Source organism: Panthera onca, chromosome C2 (genome assembly GCF_046562875.1).
Source record: "Panthera onca isolate mPanOnc1 chromosome C2, mPanOnc1 haplotype 2, whole genome shotgun sequence".
Classification (NCBI taxonomy): Eukaryota; Metazoa; Chordata; class Mammalia; order Carnivora; family Felidae; genus Panthera; species Panthera onca.
This window is the reverse complement of record NC_138347.1, coordinates 68,655,226-68,675,782: the sequence shown is the minus strand read 5'-3', so window position 1 is coordinate 68,675,782 and position 20,557 is coordinate 68,655,226. Positions and strand designations below refer to the sequence as shown.

Genomic DNA, 20,557 nt, shown 5'->3' with positions numbered 1-20,557 from the left:
GACCTCAGCCATAGCAATTTCTTATGGGACACATCCCCAAAGGCAAGGGAATTAAAAGCAAAATTGAACTACTGGGACCTTATGAAGATAAAAAGCTTCTGCACAGCAAAGGAAACAACCAACAAAACTAAAAGGCAACCAACGGAATGGGAAAAGATATTTGCAAATGACATATCGGACAAAGGGCTAGTATCCAAAATCTATAAAGAGCTCACCAAACTCCACACCCAAAAAACAAAGAACCCAGTGAAGAAATGGGAAGAAAACATGAATAGACACTTCTCTAAAGAAGACATCCAAATGGCCAACAGGCACATGAAAAGATGCTCAATGTCACTCCTCATTAGGGAAATACAAATCAAAACCACACTCAGATATCACCTCACACCAGTCAGAGTGGCCAAAATGAACAAATCAGGAGACTATAGATGCTGGAGAGGATGTGGAGCAACAGGAACCCTCTTGCACTGTTGGTGAGAATGCAAATTGGTGCAGCCACTCTGGAAAACAGCGTGGAGGTTCCTCAAAAAATTAAAAATAGACCTACCCTATGATCCAGCAATAGCACTGCTAGGAATTTACCCAAGGGATACAGGAGTACTGATGCATAGGGGCACTTGTACCCCAATGTTTATAGCAGCACTCTCAACAACAGCCAAATTATGGAAACAGCCTAAATGTCCATCAACTGATGAATGGATAAAGAAATTGTGGTTTATATACACAATGGAGTACTACGTGGCAATGAGAAAGAATGAAATATGGCCTTTTGTAGGAACGTGGATGGAACTGGAGAGTGTGATGCTAAGTGAAATAAGCCATACAGAGAAAGACAGATAGCATATGATTTCACTCTTATGTGGATCCTGAGAAACTTAACAGAAGACCATGGGGGAGGGGAAGGAAAAAAAAAAAAGAGGTTAGAGTGGGAGAGAGCCTAAGCATAAGAAACTGTTAAAAACTGAGAACAAACTGAGGGTTGATGGGGGGTGGGAGGGAGGGGAGGGTGGGTGATGGGTATTGAGGAGGGCACCTTTTGGGATGAGCACTGGGTGTTGTATGGAAACCAATTTGACAATAAACTTCATATATTGAAAAAAAAATTGATCTTCTAGATCCTGAGTGTGTACATTAATGTACAGATATTCAGGCAGTAACATTGACTGCCAGACCTATGGAATTAAACCTTTAGAGAAAGAAAGGCCAACATAAGTCTTGGAGCTTCCCCTACCCAAACCTGATCAAAATGTTATTCCCTAAAGTAACTGTAGAAATCCGTGTCATCATCCAAGGCTTCTTAATATATGCATAGATGGTGATTCCTACTACACACCTATTTACTCCAGTTGAAGGCTCCAAAATGGAAGTGTCTTAGAGGATGACAACCTATTACTGTGGGTTCCAACTGCATGCTTTTCCAGACACAGTCTCCATATGGATCAATTAATTTCATAACATGTAGGTACTAATTTGCTAACACTTTTCTCTCTATCCTAATTAAAAGAAAATCAGAATCATTTTTGCTTTTACTTGATAGAGATAGCAGTATATTCACTATATTGCCACTAGGTTATATCAACTCTGAGCCAGAGATTAGTCTATAGCAGGAGTTGGCAAACTATGACCCACAGGCCAAATCTAACCCACCACCTATTTGTGCAAACAAAGCCTTACTGCAACACAGCTTCACCTGTTCTTTTACATAATGACTACGGTTGTTTTTGTACTATACTAGTAGAGTGGAGTAGTTGCAACAGAGACCATTTAGCCTGTAAAACCTAAAATATTTGCTATCTGGTCACTTACAGAAAAAAATCTGTTGACTCTTGGCCTACAAGGACCCAACATCTTTTTTTTTTTTTAATTTTTTTTTAGTATTTATTTTTGAGAGAGAGACAGTGTGTGAGCAGGGGAGGAGCAGAGAGAGAGGGAGACACAGAATCCGAAGCAGGTTCCAGGCTCCGAGCTGTCAGCATGGAGCCTGACGTGGGGCTCGAACTCACAAACCACGAGATCATGAACTGAGCCGAAGTCAGATGCTCAACTGACTGAGCCACCCAGGCACCCTGAACAAGGACCCAACATTTAACACCTCATATAACATTATATTGGCTCACTTTGTTGATGACCCCATGCTGATAGGATCTGAAGAAAAGATAGTTTATGCCTTAGGTTAGATACCCTGGGATGATACATGTATGCCAAAGTGTGGAAAATAATAAAATTATAGAAGCCTACCGCTTTCAGTCAAGTTCCTGGTGGTTAAAAGTCTAGGTTATAGTGAAAGTAAACATTAAGTTGCACCGTGCAACCCACACCACTAAGAAAAGATACACTGCTGAGTATGCATTTCTAGTTTTCAAAAGCAATATTACTAGACTTGGGTACACTGCTCCAACATGTTCACTGAATGAAAATGGTTGAGGAGAGCCAAAGCAACAGAAAGATTGAGACTGCATTACAGGACACTTTGCCACTCAGTCCTTAGGCCTCATGTTATCTAATGGTGTCCAAAATATAAAAAGAAGAGACAATGTTTTAATTCTATAGCAAATTTGGGAAGAAAGAATCATAAAAAAGGTCCCTGGGTTTTGAAGCAATGACATGGCCTGTAAGCAAAAAAACAAACAAACCAACCAACAAAAACCCCAAGAAAAACAAAAAACAAAAAACTGTTTTCAATTTGAGAAGTAGTTCCTGGCTTAAACCTAGTGGCCCTACCACAAAATATCAGATATATTCTATAAACCCCAAAGCAACTGTAAAAACAAATGAAACAAAGAGGTATAAGTCAATACAGAACAGAAAATGGATCAAAAAATAGGCAGAAAAAGAGAAAGATGACCAAAACCAGTCTGGATAAAAAGAAAATAGCCAAGATGGTAGGTTTAAATACAACCACATCAATAATCACATTATTAAAATCATCATCATCATCATCATCACCATCACATTAAATTTAAGTGGTCTAAACACCTAAATAAAAAGCAGATATGATCAACCTGGATTTTTTCCCGACAGACCCAACTAAATAATACCTACAAGAAATCACTGTAAATAGAAAGACACAGTGGTTAAAAGAAAAATGACAGAAAAAGATAAATCATTCCAACACTTAAAAAAGAAGTTAGAATGGCTGTATTAATAAAACAGATTGCAGAATTAAGATTATTACTAGGAATAAAGGTCATTTCAAGTCTATGCACCAAAAGAACAATCCTATTTAACAAGCTATAAAATATATAAAATATAAACTGACAGACCTAAAAGGAGAAAGATATAAATGCACAAATCTAGTCAGACATTTCAACACAACTTTTTCAGTAATTGAGAGAAGTAGACAGAAAATCAGAAAGCATACAAAAGATTTGAACAGTATCAACCAACTTGATCTTTATGACACTTATAGAACACTCCACCCTACAATTATACACATTCTTTTCAACACATAACACAGAAAAATGGCCAAAATAGAACACATTCTGAGAGAGCAAAACAAGTCTCAATAAATTAAAGGGATTAAAATCATACAAAATTTGTTATCTGACCACAATGAAGTTAGAAATTAAAAAATAAAAGATGTCTGGAAAAGCTCTAAATACTTAAAATTATATAACACTTTTCTAAATAACCCATGGATCATAAAAGCAATCAAAAGGGAAATCAAAAATCATTTTAAACAGAATGAAGGTGAAAATACAATATATTAAAATTTATGACTGCAGCTAAAACAATATTTAGAGGGAAATATATACTACTAAATGCCTATTAGAAAAGAAATAAGATTTCAAATAAAAAATAACCTCAACTTTAAAAAAAAAATAACCTCAACTTCTACCTTAAGAACCTAGAAAAAGAAGAGCATATTAAACCCTAAGAAGACAGGAAGTAATAAAAATCAGATTAAAGCCAATTAAATAAAAAGCAAAAACAATAAAAAGTCAATGAAACCAAAAGGTGGTGTTTTGAGAATATCAAAAATGCTAAACTCTAATAAGAATGATCAGAAGAAAAATGCAGAAGACAAAAATTTCCAACATCATAAACGGGAATGGTTGTAAACTACAATTCTACAGACATTACAGGGATAAGAGAATACTAACTTCATGCCAAAAAAGTTGGCATCTGAGATGGACAGATTTCTTCAAAGAAATAAACTACTAAAACTCACTTAAGGAGAAATAGGTAACTTGAATAACCCTACATCCATCAAAAAAAAAAAAAAAAATTCGTTTGTAGCTAAAAGCCTTTCCTCAAAGAAAACCAGAGGCTCAAAAGGCTTCTTTCCACATACTGAACAAAAGAAATAAAATTTCTACAGAAACCTTTCCCAAAAAAATTGAAGAGGGAATGCCTCTCAATTTACCCTGAGGCCAATTTTATCCTGACAGTAAAACTAGACAATTACAAAAAAGGAAAACCACAAACCAATTCCCTCAGGAAAATAAATGTAAAATATTTTAGCAAATTGAGGCACCAAAATATCTTAAGATTTTACAAAATTGGGGAGCACCTGGGTGGCTCAGTCAGTTAAGCCCCCAACTCTTGGTTTCAGCTCAGGTCCTGCTCTTACAGTTTGTGGATTCAAGACCCATGTCTCTGTGCAGAGCCTCCTTGGGATTCTCTCTCTTCCTCTCTCTTTGTCCCTCCCCTACTTGCTCATGCTCTCTCTCTCTCAAAATAAATAAACTTAAAATATTTTAGCAGATTGAATCTGACAAATATATAAAAATGGTAATATATCATGACCAAGTGGGGTTTTATCACAAAAATGCAAGGTTGGTCTAACATTTGAAAAGCAATCAATGTAATTTACCACATAAAGACTTTAAGAAGAAAAATCATATAACCATTTCAATAAATGTAGACAAAGCATTTGACAAAATACAACTTCCTGATATAAACCACTTATCAAACTGGGAATATACGAGAATTTTCTCAACCTGATAAAAAGCAGTTATATAAATTGGTAAGATCAGGAACACTGAAAGGATATCCACTCTTGCCCCTTCATTCTTTCAGTATATTTTTGTCAAGCACAGAATTCCACATTTGCAGTTATTTTCTTTTATCCTTTGGAAGATATCATTAAGTTGTCCTCTGACTTCCATGACTCCTATGAGACTGTGTGTGTGTGTGTGTGTGTTTAATTGTTCATGTTCATGTAGCCTAATCTCTCCAAGTGCCTGGTTATTTATGCCTGGTTACTTCACTGTTTACCAAACACTCTATTTTCAAAATACTGTTGTAGATACAATCTGAAGTTTATGTGACTATTCTAGGAAAGGTACTTGTTTGCTTCTGCCAGGATCTTTGGAGCACATCACTATGGAATCTGCTAAATCCAATTTTAAAGACCAGTATGATTCAAGACTAAGCTGCAGTCCTGATAAAAAGCCTGTCTACTTCATCTTCCTGTCTACTCACATTCCTAGAGCACTGACATCCAAGGTCCACACCAAAAGCTGGAGGTTGCTCATAAGGTTCATCAGCTTGGTGGGTCCTGCTTTCTAATCCCTGTCTCCCTAGTCTTGGGTGGCTATCAGCTGTTCCCTCTAGAATTGGTAAAAGTAGCTCCAAACATTAAGTTCATCTCTTTAGACTTCCACCAGTAATTCTTAGTAATCTTGTTGGATCTCCAAAGACTTCAGGAAGATTATATTTTAAATTCTGTATCATATTAGACCTACATATTATATAGAATATATACATTCCACTCAGCTTTCCTACATGTATTTTGTGAAACTATTGGTCTGAATTACCTACTGCATCACTACTGGAAGTAGAAGTCTTCAAAGTAGTAACTCTCATTAACTATTGATTTTAAAAATTGAAATATTATCTGAATACAATAAAATTTGCCCTTTAGTGGTATATATAATTCACAAGTTTTTAGTACATTTACAGAATCGTGCAATCATTATCTAATTCCATAATTTTCATCACTCCAAAAAGAAATCTCATAATCATTAGTCGTCACTGCCTATTTCCCTGTACCCCTCCCAACTCCTGTCAACCACTAAGCTACTTTCTGTCTCTATAGATTTGCCTATTCTGGACATTTTGTATAAATAAAACTATAAATATGTGGCCTTTCATACCTGGCTTCTTTCACTTAACATAATGTTTTTAAGGTTCACCCATGTTGTCCCATGCATCAATACTTCATTCCTTTTTTCCTCCATAATATTCTGTTGCATGCTTATGTCCTATTTTGTTTATTCATTCATCAGCCGATGGATGTTTGGATATTTCAACTTTTTGGTTGCTATGAATAATAGTGCTATAAATATGCATGTACACGTTTTTATTTAGACTTACATTTTCAACTCTCTGGGGTATGTACCTCAGAGTAGAACTGCGAGGTCATGTGGTAACTCTATGTTTACCTTTTTGAGGAACTTCCAAACTATTTTCCAAAGCAGCTCATCATTTCACAATCCTACCAGCAATATAGGATGGTTCCAATTTCTCCACATCCTTGCTAACACTTGTTAGGTTTTTTTTAAATTATAGCCATCTGGTGGGTGTGAAGAGGTACCTCCTATCATTTTGCTTTGTATTTCACTATGACTAATAATGTTGACCATCTTTTCATGTGTTAATTAGCCAGTTGCACATTTTCTTTGTAGAAATATCTATTCAAATCCTTTTCTCATTTTAAAATTGGACTGTTATCTTTTTATTGTTGTGTGATTTACATATTCTGGACACAAATCCTTTAGAAGATATATGATTTGTCTGTGAAATGTCTTTTCAATTTATTGACAGTGTCTTTTTGAAAAATACAATTTTTAACTCTGATGAAGTCCACCTTAATTACTTTTTCTTTTTTCATTGCACTTTTGGTGTCAAATATAAAAAAAACCATTGCCTAATACAAAGTCACAAAAATTTACATCTATGTTTTCTTCTAAGAGGTTTATAGTTTTTACTGTTAAATTGAGGTCTTTGTTCCATTTTTAAGTTAGTTTTTATATATTTTGTGAGGCAGGGGTCCAACTTCATTCCTTTATATGTGGACATCCACTTGTCCCAGCATCAATTGTAAAGTTTATTCTTTCACCATTGTCCTGGCATCCTTGTTAAAAATTAATTGACCATAAACTAAGGGTTTATTTCTGTACTCTCAATTCTATTTTGTTGTCCTTAAACCAGAACTACATAGTTTTGATTACCTAGGTTGGTAGTATGTTTGGAAGTGTGAATCTTCCAATTTTGTTCTTTTTCAAGGCTATTTTGACTATTTTTGGTCCCTTGTATTTCCAAGTGAATTTTAGGATCCGCTTGTCAATTTCTGCCAAAAAGATAGCTATTTCATAGAGATTTCACTGAATCTATAAATCAACTGGAGACGTACAGCCATTTTTAACAATACTGTCTTCTACTCTATGAACATGGGACCTCTTTCCATGAACTTAGATTTTCTTTAATTTCTATGTTTTGTAGTTTTATTGTAAGGGATTTTCTTTCTTTTAAATTGCAAACAATAGAAAGTATAATCTGTCTTGTCTCATCAGTAATTGCTCGGATTTTCTTAATTTCATTTTCAGATTGTTCATTAGTAGCATACAGAATACAGTCAATTTTTATATACTGATCTTGTATCCTGCAACCGTGCTAAAACCGCTGGTTTTAATAGTTTTTCAGTGGCTTCTTTAGGACTCTTTATATTCAAGATCATGTCATATATGAAGAGTTATTTTAGTTCTTCCTTTGCAATCAGATGCTTTTTTCTTCCTTTTCCTTCCTTAACTGCCCTGTCTAGAACCTCCAGTACCATGTTAAATAGGAGTAGTAAGAGCAGACATCGTTATCTTGTTCCTGATCTTAGAAGAAAGCATCAGTTTTTCACCATTAAGTATGAGTCTAGCTGTGGGTTTTTTGTAGATGCCTTTTATCTGGTTGAAGAAGTTTCTTTCTATTCCTAGTTTGTTGAGTATTCTTAATAATGAAAGTCTGTTGGATTTTGTCAAATGCTTTTTCTTGATCTACTGAGATGATCATGTGCTTTTGGTTTTTATTTTATTACTGTTGTGTATTACATTAACTGATTTTTTATGTCAAACCAACCTTTCATTGCTGGATTAATCCCACTTGGTCATGGTACATAGTCATTTTTGTATGTTGATGGATTTGGTTTGCTAGCATTTGTTGAGAGGACTGCTGTCCATATTCATAAGAGATATTAGTCTGTAGTTTTCTTTTCTTGTGATATCTTTATCTGGTTTGGGATTAGGATAATATTGGCCTCACAGATGGGTTGAAAAGTGTTCCCACTCTTCTATTTTTTTGGAAGAATTTGTAAAGAATTGGTTAATTCTTAAACTGTTTGGTAAAAAGCTCCAGTGAAGCCATTTCAGCCTAGGGTTTTGTCAGTAATTTATTACTAATTTAATCCCTTTCTTGTTAAGTCTATTCAGATTATTTATTTCTTCTTGAGTCAGTTTCAGTAGTGTATCTCTAGAAATATGTCCTTTTCATCAAAGTTGTCTAATTCATTGGCATACAGCTGTTCACAGTGTTACTTTAAAATCCTTTATAAGATCAAAAGAAATGTCCTTTTTCATTTCTGGTTCCAGTAATTTCTTTTTTCCTTTTTTTTTTTTTTTTTTTTTTATTGGTCAATCTAGCTAAAAGTTTGTTTTGTTAATCATTTCAAAGTACCAGTTTTTGGTTTTATTGATTTTTCCTATCCTATTTTCTTTTTCATTTTCATTTTTGCTCCAATCTTTATTATTTCCTTCCTCCTCCTTATTCTAGGTTTAATTTGCTTTTCTTTTTTCCAGTATCTTTAGGCAGATGGTTAAAGTATTCACTTGAGATCTTCCTTTTTAAAAAATACAGGTATTGATAGTTATAAAATTTCCTCTAAGTACAACTTATAGCAACATCTCAGGATTTATTATATTGTGTCTTCACCTTCATTCATCTCCAAGTATAAATCCCCCTTTCGATTTCTTCTTTAATCCATTCATTATTTAGGAATATATTGTTTAATTTCCATATACTTATGAGTTTCCAAAATTCTTTTTTGCTCTTAATTTCTAATTTAATTCCACTGTAGTTATAGAACTTGCTCTGTATTATCTTTGACCTGTTAATTTTATGAAGGTTTTTTTTTTCAATTGGCTCAGCATAAAGTCTATCTCAGAGGAGAATGTTCCATGTGCAATTAAGAATGTATTTTTTAGGGGTGCCTGGGTGACTCAGTTAGTTAAGCATCCAATTCTTGATTTCGGCTCAGGTTATGATCTCAGGTTTGTGAGACTGAGCCCCGCATTGGGCTCTGTGCTGACAGTGCAGAGCCTGCTTGGGATTTGCTCTCTCCCCCACACACACATGCTCTCTCTCAAAAATAACCATATAAAAAAATGTATTTTCTAATGTTGAATGGAGTGTTCTGTAGTTGTTAGACCCAGTTGGTTTATGGCGTTGTTCAAATCTTCTATTTCCTTATCTTCTGCCTAGTTCCATCCATTATTGGAAGTTGGATATTAAGCCTTCAACTATGTTTAACTGTTTCTCCCTTCATTTCTGGCAGGTTTTGCGCCACGTATTTGGGAGTTCTGTTGTTAAATGCACATATAATTGTTATACCTTAATCATTTATCATTATAAAATGTCCTTCTGTATCTCCAGTAGCAATTTTTGCCTTAAAATCTATTTTGTCTACTATCAAAAAGCCATTCCATCAATTGGTTGCTATTTGCATTATGTTATCTTTTTTATTCCTTTTACTTTCAATCTCTTTTTATTTTTCTAATCTACTTTTATAATATCTAACTTTTGATTGGAATGTTTCATTCAGTGACACTTTTAAATTCAATCACATTAGTTATTATTGACATAGAGGATTTACATCTGCCATTTTACTTACTTCTATATGTCACATGTCCTTTGCTCTATTTCTCCTTTACTGCTAACCTTGCATTAAGTGAATACTGCATTACTTTAATATTTTTAATGATTTTCACTATCTTTTGAGTGATTTGCTTAGTGGCTACTCTAGTACTTATCATATACATCTTATCAGAAACAGCTTAATATTTATACTAACTTAATTCCAATGAGCTATCGAAACATTACTCCTATATAGCTCTATCCTCTTTCTTCCCTTTCTGTGGTATTGTGATATATGTATTATAAACATTACAAACACCAAAATACACTGTTATAGTCATAACATTACATAATTTTATGTCTTTCAAAGAAGCTAAGGACAGCAATTATATTTTTGTAAGTTTTATTAATATGAATTATTATCACTTATGGCTTTCTTCATTTGTTCCTGTGTATTCAAATTACCATCTGGAGTCATTTCCTTAGCCTAATGCACCTTTGCTCCCATCCACCTCCTCTGTGCTATTATGCAAAATATATATTTCATTTCTATATGTTACAGGCTCAATAATACATTATATACAGTTTTAAACGATTGCTTTTTACACCAGTGAACAAAAGAGAAAAGAAAAATAGCTGTCTTTTATAATTACCTTCACTATTGCTCTTTGATTTTTTTTTTGGTGTGGATTCAAATTATTGTCTAGATCACCTGCTTTCAGCCTGAAGAACTTCCTTTAGTATTTCTTTTGAGTATGCCAGCAAAAATTCTCTCAGCTTCTGCTGATCTGCAAATGTCTTTATTTCACCTTACTTTTGAAAGATAGCTTTGCTGGCTGGGGTGCCTGGGTGGCTCAGTCGGTTGAATGGCCAACTCTCGATCTCAGCTCAGGTCATGATTTCACAGTTCGTAAGATTGAGCCCTGTGTCAGGTTCTGTGCTAAAAGCATGGAACTTGCTTGGGATTCTCGCTCTCCCTCTCTCTCTGCCTATCCCTTACTCGCACACGTGCACTCTCTCTCAAAAACAATAAACAGCAACAACAAAAAGATAGCTTTGTCGTACATAGGATTCTTGACTGATAGTTTTTTTGTTCCTTTGAGCATTTTGAACATGCTGTCCTGTGACTTTCTGATCTCCACTGTTTCTGTTGAGAAGTCAGCTGTTAATCTCATTGGGGTTCCTTATAAGTGAAAAGTTGTTTTTCTCTTGCTGCCTTCAAGATTTTCTCATTGTCTTGGTCTTCCAGCATTTTGTTTTTGAGAGAGAGAGGGGATAAGCAGAGAAGAGGAGCAGAGGAAGGGAGAGAGAGAATCTTAAGCAGGCTGTGTGCTGAGTGTGGAGGTGGGTTTCAATCTTACAACCATGAGATCATGACCCAAGCTGAAATCGAGTCAGATGCTTAACCAACTGAGCCACCCAGGTGCTCTGGTCTTTCAGCATTTTTAATATGATTCATCTATTTGTGGATTTCTTGCATGGTTATCTGGAACTCATTGAACTTCCTGGAGGAGCACGTTTTTGAGTAAATTTGGAAACTTTTTAGCTATTATTTCTTCAAATACTGTTTCTGCTTCTTTATTTCTCTCCTCTCCTGGTTCTCCCATCATGCATATGTTGGTGTGCTTAAGTGCCCCATATTTTCCTGAGGTTCATTTTTCTTCATTCTTTTTTCTCTTTTCTTTAGATTAAATAATCTCTATTGATCTATCTTCAAGTCTGCTAATTCTTTCTTCTGCCAGTTCAAATCTACTCTTGAGCCCCACTAGTAAATTTTTTATTTCAGGTGTATTGTTCAATTCCAGAAATTCTTCCTGGTTCTTTTTCTTTAAAATTTCTATCTCTTGGGGCACCTGGGTGGTTCAGTCAGTTGGGCGTCCAACTTCGGCTCAGGTCATGATCTCACAGTCTGTGAGTTCCAGTCCCGCATCAGGCTCTGTGTTGACAGCTCAGAGCCTGGAGCCTGTTTCCGATTCTGTGTCTCCCTCTCTCTCTCTGTCCCTCTCCCGCTTAAACTCTGTCTCTCTCAAAAATAAATAAACATTAAAAAATTTTTTTTATATTTCTATCTCTTTATTGATATTGTCTATTTGATATAACATCATTGTTATACCTTCCTTACTTCTTTAGTCATAATTTCCTTTAGTTCTTTGAACATAGTTAAAATGCCTACTTTGAAGTCTTTGTTAAATCTGACATCTGATTAGTCTCACAGGCAGTTTCTATTGCCTGCTTTTTTCCCCTAGTATATGGATTATACTTTCCTCTTCCTCTGCATGTCTTATAATTTTTTGTTGGAAACTGGGCATTTTAGAAAACCCTGAATTGTAACAACTCTGAATACTGATCCACCTCCTCTCTCCTGGGGCTTGTTATTAGTACTGGTCTGTTTTCTGGTCTGTTTCCTGAGTGGATTATTTTAGTGAAATGTGCATCCCTCTTTCTCCCATAATTTGTATTAATCAGCCCAAGAAATGTTGTGTTCATTCCTGAATGCCACATTTGAAGAATACTAACAAACTAAAGCATATGCAGAGGAAACTTCCAGGTTGGGGAGGTTTTAAAATGTCACAGGCCAAAAGGCTAAAGAAACTGATTATATATGAGTTGATCTTACTAATAGGATAGAAAGGAGACAGAGTTGCTGATTTCAAAGTTCTGAAGTGATTTTCTGGTATAGCTAAAAAGCAAGGAAAAGTCACAGAACTTAGACAAACAGGTCAATATTACAGGGAACAGACTTTAGCTCAAAATATAATGAAGAATTTTTTAAACAAGAAATTCAACAATGGCACAAGCTGCCTTACACAACAATGAGGTTTCCATTTTTAAGCAGAAGTTTTCAATCTGTCACAACTGTTAAGGATGGTATTTCTTATTTGGAAGAGGAGGTTTAAGTAGATGATCCCATTTTCTGTGGTAGTCAAGAAATCTGGCCTTGAATGTACTCAGTTTGACATAATGCAAAGCACTTTACATGTACATTAACATATTACAATTATTCATCTCTAGAAAAACTTTAGAGTTCATCTGAGATTGCTATTTAAAAGTATTTTCCTGATTAGTCACATATCTGGTGGATTACTGTATGAAACACTGGGAAAAAGAATTACTTTAAATGTCTATACTCTCTCAGGTACTTGCTTTAAAATATTAGGAAAAAAGTAATTCATTTTCAAGAGTTATTCAGTTCTTATTAAAGTTTGTTTTTTTAATGAAATAATTGAGATCCATAACTCACCAGAAGAAATCTTACCAGCACCTTTATAGTCAACAGAAAATGCAGATGTGACTCCATTGGCTGACCCCAGTTCACACATGGATATTTGATAAGGGGGCCTCAGCTTGATTTCCATCTGCATGTCAGACAGATTTATCTTTGTTGAAAGAGACCTGGGATTATTATATCGCTGCTTGGTCCTCTGAATGAAGTTATCTATGTAAAATAAAAAATAAATTTCCTTGCAGTCATTTGTTTATTAAATAAAGTGTGTGAGAGTGTGATGTTAATGGAGTAAATTCTGCAGATAAACAGTTTAATTTGTTATCCAAAACTATTCAGTTTGTCATGGAATATTCTAATATTATTTGTGTTTAATGGTTAATATATCATGGGGTCATCCATTTTTCACTCTAGAAATTAATAATTATAAATAAAATAATAATTTAAAATAATGATACTCTGGTTTCTCTTCAGATCGTATAAATCTTTCGCCTTTTACTAAAATAATGACTGTGAGACCATTTCTACTATTATATCCACTTCACGGAATTATTTTAAATTTTTACAAAAAAAAACAAAAACAGCTTTCTTTAATTTTAGATCAGTCTTAATTTCTATAGGGTTTCATATCTCATAAAATATAAAGTTTATCAGTATTTACCAATTGTAATTACATAAGAACATACACTGTAAATTGTATGTTCTTACGAACCTGTTTTCTTATTTACTGCTTACACCATTAGAATGTATGTTTTGAAGAAATAAATTTAATAAAAGACATTTTCGAAATATCTTCCAATTTTACTTTCATATTTACAAGTTGGTTTTACTTCTTTTCCTCCTACACCAGGAGTCAAGTAAACTAATGCCCATGGGCCAAATCAAGCCTGCTGTTTATGTAAATAAAGTTTTATTGGAATATATACTCATTCATTTATGTATTGCCTATGGCTGCTTTCAAGCTACAATGGCAGGGCTGAGTAGTTGTGACAGAGACCATATGGTCTTTAAAGCTTAAAATATGTACTATCTGGTACTTTCCAGCAAATGTTTGCCAACCTCCATTCTACATTAAGCAGACTATAAAAGATTATCACATAAACACAGAACTCTGAATCTCTGGCTTATAAATTTCTCATTGAAAAATTGTCCTCTGGGATTAATTCTATGTGTCAATAATCACAATCCTCTCCACAGCTCAGACACAATTTTTTCTAATAGGCACCTACATGAAGAAGTTGCCATAATTTATAGACCCTCTGTCAAATTATTCTATCAAAAGCAAGGTAGTAGAATTTTCTGAGTTTTTCCCCTGGCCCCCAGTATTATATGAAAAATAGCTTATGACTGGATGGAGACAGGACAATGAAAAGGAAAAAAATCAGGCCCTTACCAAATTCAATGAAACAGTATGGTCTGACAGCAGTATTTGTCTTCATCATGTTATAAGTAGTAATGAACTCCTTCTGAAGCTCATCCAGGAAAGAGAAGGCCAGAACATTTGGGTAATTTTCAGTGCACAACATCATGTAGCTCACTCCCAGAGAGCTAATAAAACTACAGTGTAAAAAACATTGGTTTTAAAATTTCAAATTAAATCAAAGTAATTCGTTGCTTCAAAAGACTGGTTCTATACACCGTAAACTGCTGCTACAGTGGCAATGAAGATATTAACATTTATTATATATTCTAGCAAAAAAAAATTAAAGAAACCAAAATATAATTCTACTTTCAGTTGCAGTTAAAAACAGTAAACCAAAAAAATGTAATTGTACCTAAAGATGGACACACACTATAATTCTAACACTTCAGTCATTTAACATTGGGGGTAGAAAGCCGGGGAAAAAATATACAAATATGCAAGGGTTACACATAGCTTAAGGTTTAACTATTCAACCTAGTGGAACCTGATACTGTTCGAATCAAGAACTCTAGAGATTCCGATTAAAGTTATGGACACTCTCCTCAGATGTGCAAACAACACAAAACTTGGCACACAATTTCAGGGTGGTCACTGAGCTTCTGAAGTCATCCAGTGACTCCACAATCAAATGTTCTACTTCACATCATAATGAATTATGAACCACAAGGTAAATAAGAGTAATTTATGAGTTTATAACAACAAATAAAATAAATAGGGTAGAAAGGAGAACTCTTGCTTACAGCAGAATGCTGAGCACCAACTAGTAAATGTGGAGGTAGTGCTAGAACTGGAAAAATCAGCATTTTGCACCAACACAGTAGGGCAAGGAAGGACAATCAATGAATGCTGAATCTAGGGGGAAATTTTGGTGAGGAGTAGGAAATTTTGCATGGTTTTAAAATGTCTTCCCATTGATTGCTTATTTGTTGCAAGGGGAAAATATTTATTATACAGCAGACACTAGACAACATCTTGACTGAGTATTCCAACATTACTAATGATGGGCAGATGGACCTCCTGTGCCTTTAGGTGTGATATCCTCAGAAAGACATATCAGCTACGTAGTATTAAACGTGTATATGTAATGTATGTATATGATATATATATATATTATATATCATATATATACATATATATGATACATAATATATATATCTATATATATCTCTCTCTATATATATAGTATGTAGTATTCTAGCCAAGAACGCATAATCTGAATCTAATCATGAAAGAATATCAAGATTCTATTTAAAAGGGGGGGCCTATAGTCTTTAAAAATTTCAATGTTATAAAAAAGACATAAAGACTATGTAAATGTTTCTGATCAAAAGCTAAAGAGACACAACTAAATGCAATAGGGTTAGGTAACCCTAATCTGGATCCTGTGCCAGGGCAGGAGTGGGGAAAGGGGGTTGGGGGAAGGAATGCTATAAAGGACATGCCGGGTCAACTGATAAAAATGGAAGGCAGGCAGTAAAGTGTGGTATCTCTGATACTAGAGCTGATAACTGTACCGTAGTTAAGTAGAAGTGTATCCCTAATCTTAGAAAATACACTTAGAAGTTAGGAATAAAGGGACATGGTATTTTAAGTTTATCTCAAATGACTTAGACAAAGATAAGTCAGATAAATAGGTAGGCAGATAAAAACAATAAAGTAAATGGACTAAAATGTTAACAAAAGGTAAATCTGGAAATAGGTATTATTTGTATTATTCTTATTTATACAACTTTTCTGTAAATTTGAAATTATTTCTAAGTTAAATTTTTTTAAAATGTCTACTTTAAGCACTGAAATGTTCAAATTAGCCATGTTCTACTGAAAACAAAAATTTCTAAAGTGTACGACCCCCTACAATAAGCAGAGAATGGGATACAAATTAATCCTTCTTAGTGAGTCAATTTAACATTCTTTAATAGTACTGTTCAGTGTAACTCATCTAGATCAGGGGCAGCAAACAGAGCATAAAGGCTGTACCCCCCCCCCCACTCCTGCGAAAAACACTGTTAATCTATCACAGTAATCTTTACTGCCAAACCCTGATCCATATGGGAGTCCTCCTACCCTCTTTTTTCTCTAATAATGTAGAAGCAGAATTTATTTTAAATTTATATTTATAGAATAAATATGTTCAACTAACTCAAATTTTTAACAACTGAAAATGAAATACGGTATTTAAAGTGTTTTATCACTACCTCCACCCAAAGATACCCAGTTCTCTATCCCTCAAGCAATTCATGTTATTTTTTTAAGATTTTTTTTTTTAAGTAATCTCCACACCCAAACAACATGGGGCTCGAACTTACGCTCCAAAGATCAAGAGCCACATGTTCCACCAACCACACCAGCCAGGTGCCCCAACTCATATTATTATTAAATTCTTAAGTATCCTTCAGTGAGAGTTCATGCATATACAGTTTCCTCCCTCCCTCCCCTCCACCCTCTCTTAAAAGACCATCCCATGCAGCCAAATGATGTGGAGTTGGCACCTATTAATCATCTATGATTAATGGCATGGGATATACCACTGGAAAAATTGTGCTCATGTTCTACTACTGGAATAACCTGGAATTCCCTTCTGAAGTTCACTTAACACCATCATTTGATGCACTGTTTTTCAAACTGCAACTGTTACTGTTAAAAGGTCATAAAGTTAGTGTAGTAAACTACATATTTTCTTTAAAATTGGAATAGCAGGGGCACCTGGGTGGGTCAGTTGGTTAAGCGGCCGACTTCGGCTCAGGTCATGATCTCACGGTCCGTGAGTTCGAGCCCCGCGTCGGGCTCTGTGCTGACAGCTCAGAGCCTGGAGCCTGTTTCAGATTCTGCGTCTCCCTCTCTCTGACCCTCCCCCATTCATGCTCTGTCTCTCCCTGTCTCAAAAATAAATAAAAACGTTAAAAAAAATTTTTTTAAAGAAAAAAAAAATTGAAATAGCACATAACAGAAAATATTGGAATGCACATTGCTTCAAAGAAGTTTTTAGTTTCTTATTTTTATATAGATAATGTTCAAAAACTAAAATTATCTCTTCTTATGGATCAGTCAAAAAAGTTTAGCCATACACATTGCATTTTTCTATGAAATAACGAAATCAAAGGACAAAGTATGTTTTCCCCAAGCAATTTTCTCTTCCCAAAAAATCTTCACTATCATTATAAAAATTCTTTGACATGTCACTAGCATTCAAATAAATGCCCCAGTAACCTGAATTGGGATAAAAACACAATGATGATTGGCTTCCCCATACTCAGAACACCCAAGTAGCTAACTAGGAATTGTTTCATTATCCTCCAAAAATAGGACTTCATTTTTTTGTGTTATGGTAAAATTTTACTGTATTTCTATATTATTAATAAAGTGAACCACAGACACATACATGACAGTTTATCCCAAACGGTTTCTCTTGCTTGCGCTAACTAGAGAATTACTTGTAAAATAAAAGAAAGCCTCTGTTTTTAAGATTTTATGTCAGCATTTTCAGAGAGTCCTTCTTCCCAAGCCTTTATTTTACTATAATTATAGGATATTCTCTGAAAAGGCTACAAAGTGCTCTATAATATTATGGCTTTTCATAGTGAATTTACTCTTACGCTACTGTTTTTCTTTGAAATGCAAAGCCAGTTTTCCAACAGTACATACAAATCTTCTGTTATCAAAAGATTTTTTCTGGCTTTTTCAACTATCATGGGGACAAATTCAAAGACTCCTACCCTTTCACGGATAACTCCTTATATGATATAGTCTAAAATGACTACAGGCATGTCAGTTTGTGCAAGCTTTAGTATGTCCATTAGGTTCATTTGGCTCACATTTTACAATCTGGCTGTTGCCTTTCTGCCTTGAGGAGAAAGAAGATTAGTAGTAACAGCAGCAGATATAGTATACTGACCATTTAGTCTGAACCAGGCCCTTTGCTAAGTGCTTTATATATGTATTTGATTTAATTTCATTCTCACAGTAAAGGGACATCACTATCTCCATTTTACAGATGGTGAAACAGAGGCTCAGAGATGTTTAGTAGCTTACCCAGGGCCACAACAACCATTAAGAAGCACAGCAGGGACGAACTTAGTTCTAACTCCAAAGCCTACATTCTTTCCCAATGCAACACTAACTTCCCTCTGTTACAGATGAGCCAATTATGTGCCAACTCACCAACTTTTTTTTCATGTTTTCAAGCTACAAATCAATCTCTATTTCCCCCCCTAATTAAAAGTAATGAATCTTAAGGATTTGGGAACTTGTATTACAAGGATATTCAGGAAGCCCTGCCAACTTCTCTACTTCCTGTGCAATTCCACTCCTCCCTCTCTGCATTCCAGCCACACTAGTGTCATTTCAGATCCAAGGGATACCAACCTACTCCCGGTCCTCCAACTTCCAACCTGAGAAACTTCATGAATTCTGTCTTCCCTACTTGCAATGCTCCCAACCCAACCCTGTCTCTATCATGGCTCCAATTCTGACATGGTTGATCCTATTCATCATTCTTGGACTTAAAGACCCTCCCAGAGCACACAATCTAAATGCATCGCACCCTTATGGTTGTATCATAGCAGTTGTTATTTTTCTCCATGTAACTAGCCCAGTTTGTAATTAGATATTCATATGTTTATTTGTTGTAATGTCTCTTTCACTAATATCTATGCTCCATAAGAGCAGAGATAATTTCTGTAGGGTTCACCACTGTATTCTTAGCAACTAAAATATTTGGTGTCTAGGATACAATAAGTGCTCAAAAAATTAGTGAATATGAGTGCAAAGATGACGTCACTCATTCACTCATTTACACACTAATTTGTTCAACATATTGTGCACATATAACTGTACAGCCCAGCCGTGTCTACACAAAGTATCTACATAAAGCAGAAGCTCAATAAATATTTGAGTAAATTTTACAGAACAGAGTACAACTTCACCTCCTCTTCCAGTGTTCCAAGAAGGCTCTAGGGTTCAGGTCAGTGAATTTTCAACATTCCCCTAAAGACAGAGATGTTCTCAGATACCATGCAGAATTACTCATCTACAGATGGCTATACATATCTGTTAGATAGGTCTACTCTCCTCTTATCATGAACATTACTAATACACACACACACCAACATTTTTCCTGTCAACACCCTGAGCACAATTTTTAAATTGCCATTGTTTTCTTCCTACTTTGCTCTAATTTCTTTTTTACTTCCCTTCTATTTCTGGGCTTTGGTACCAATGGGGTTTGGTCTTTAGAGCAACTGTCTTTCTTCTGGCCAAGGAATTTATCCATGCTCATTGCATCTTTGGTTCCTCCCCCCAACAGTAGGAACTTCTTTAGGGCCTTCTAGGATCAAGTGTGTCTTAAACAGGTAAGGCTGACAGAAAAGTTGAAACTGCAGATAAGGCGTATTTACCCCTTTCAATCACTTCATTAAAAAGCTAATTCTGGGGGCGCCTGGGTGGCTCAGTCGGTTAAGCGTCCGACTTCGGCTCAGGTCATGATCTCGCGGTCCACGATTTCGAGCCCCGCGTCGGGCTCTGTGCTGACAGCTCAGAGCCTGGAGCCTGTTTCAGATTCTGTGTCTCCCTCTCTCTCTGACCCTCCCCCGTTCATGCTCTGTCTCTCTCTGTCTCAAAAATAAATAAACGTTAAAAAAATTTTTTTTTAAAAAAACAAACAAAAAAAAAGCTAATTCTGTCATGTATCCAAGCAGGCCATACCTCAAGTGATTTCTAAAATCCAATAAAATAAGCAGTTTTAAACATTAAGCATTTTCTAGTATCTGATTTTATTTATGAACTGTCAAAGAAATTTTACACATCACCAATGAAACACTGACATTATTAGGACAACTGTGGCCTGATGTACCAAAGTAAACAATGAGTGAAAGCAATGGTCTTCCCCACAGCAAATACAAAGCACCTCTCATGCATATGTCTAGCATTCTACTCTACAGACTCTGATTTCAAAGACCAAATCTCCGCCTGCCAGGCACTTGCAATAAGGTGCTGTAAATGCACTCAAAACAACAACATACAAAACAAGAAAATAAAACTGCATTTTGTAGCATGCTAAATGACAATGTATA

General features: G+C 35.1%; 1 protein-coding gene across 3 annotated transcripts in view; it reads right to left on the bottom strand.

Annotated features, from left to right (window-relative positions):
- SEC22A (SEC22 homolog A, vesicle trafficking protein) overlaps positions 1-20,557 on the bottom strand; it is an 80,713-nt gene that overhangs the window by 46,186 nt on the left and 13,970 nt on the right. For all 3 annotated transcript variants that reach the window (XM_078453069.2, XM_060639767.3, XM_078453070.2), the window contains 2 exons: positions 14,460-14,623; positions 13,085-13,279 (listed from right to left, as the gene is read on the bottom strand). In XM_078453069.2, coding sequence (XP_078309195.1) covers positions 13,085-13,279; positions 14,460-14,623 — 359 coding nt within the window. The remainder of the gene's footprint in view (positions 1-13,084; positions 13,280-14,459; positions 14,624-20,557) is intronic.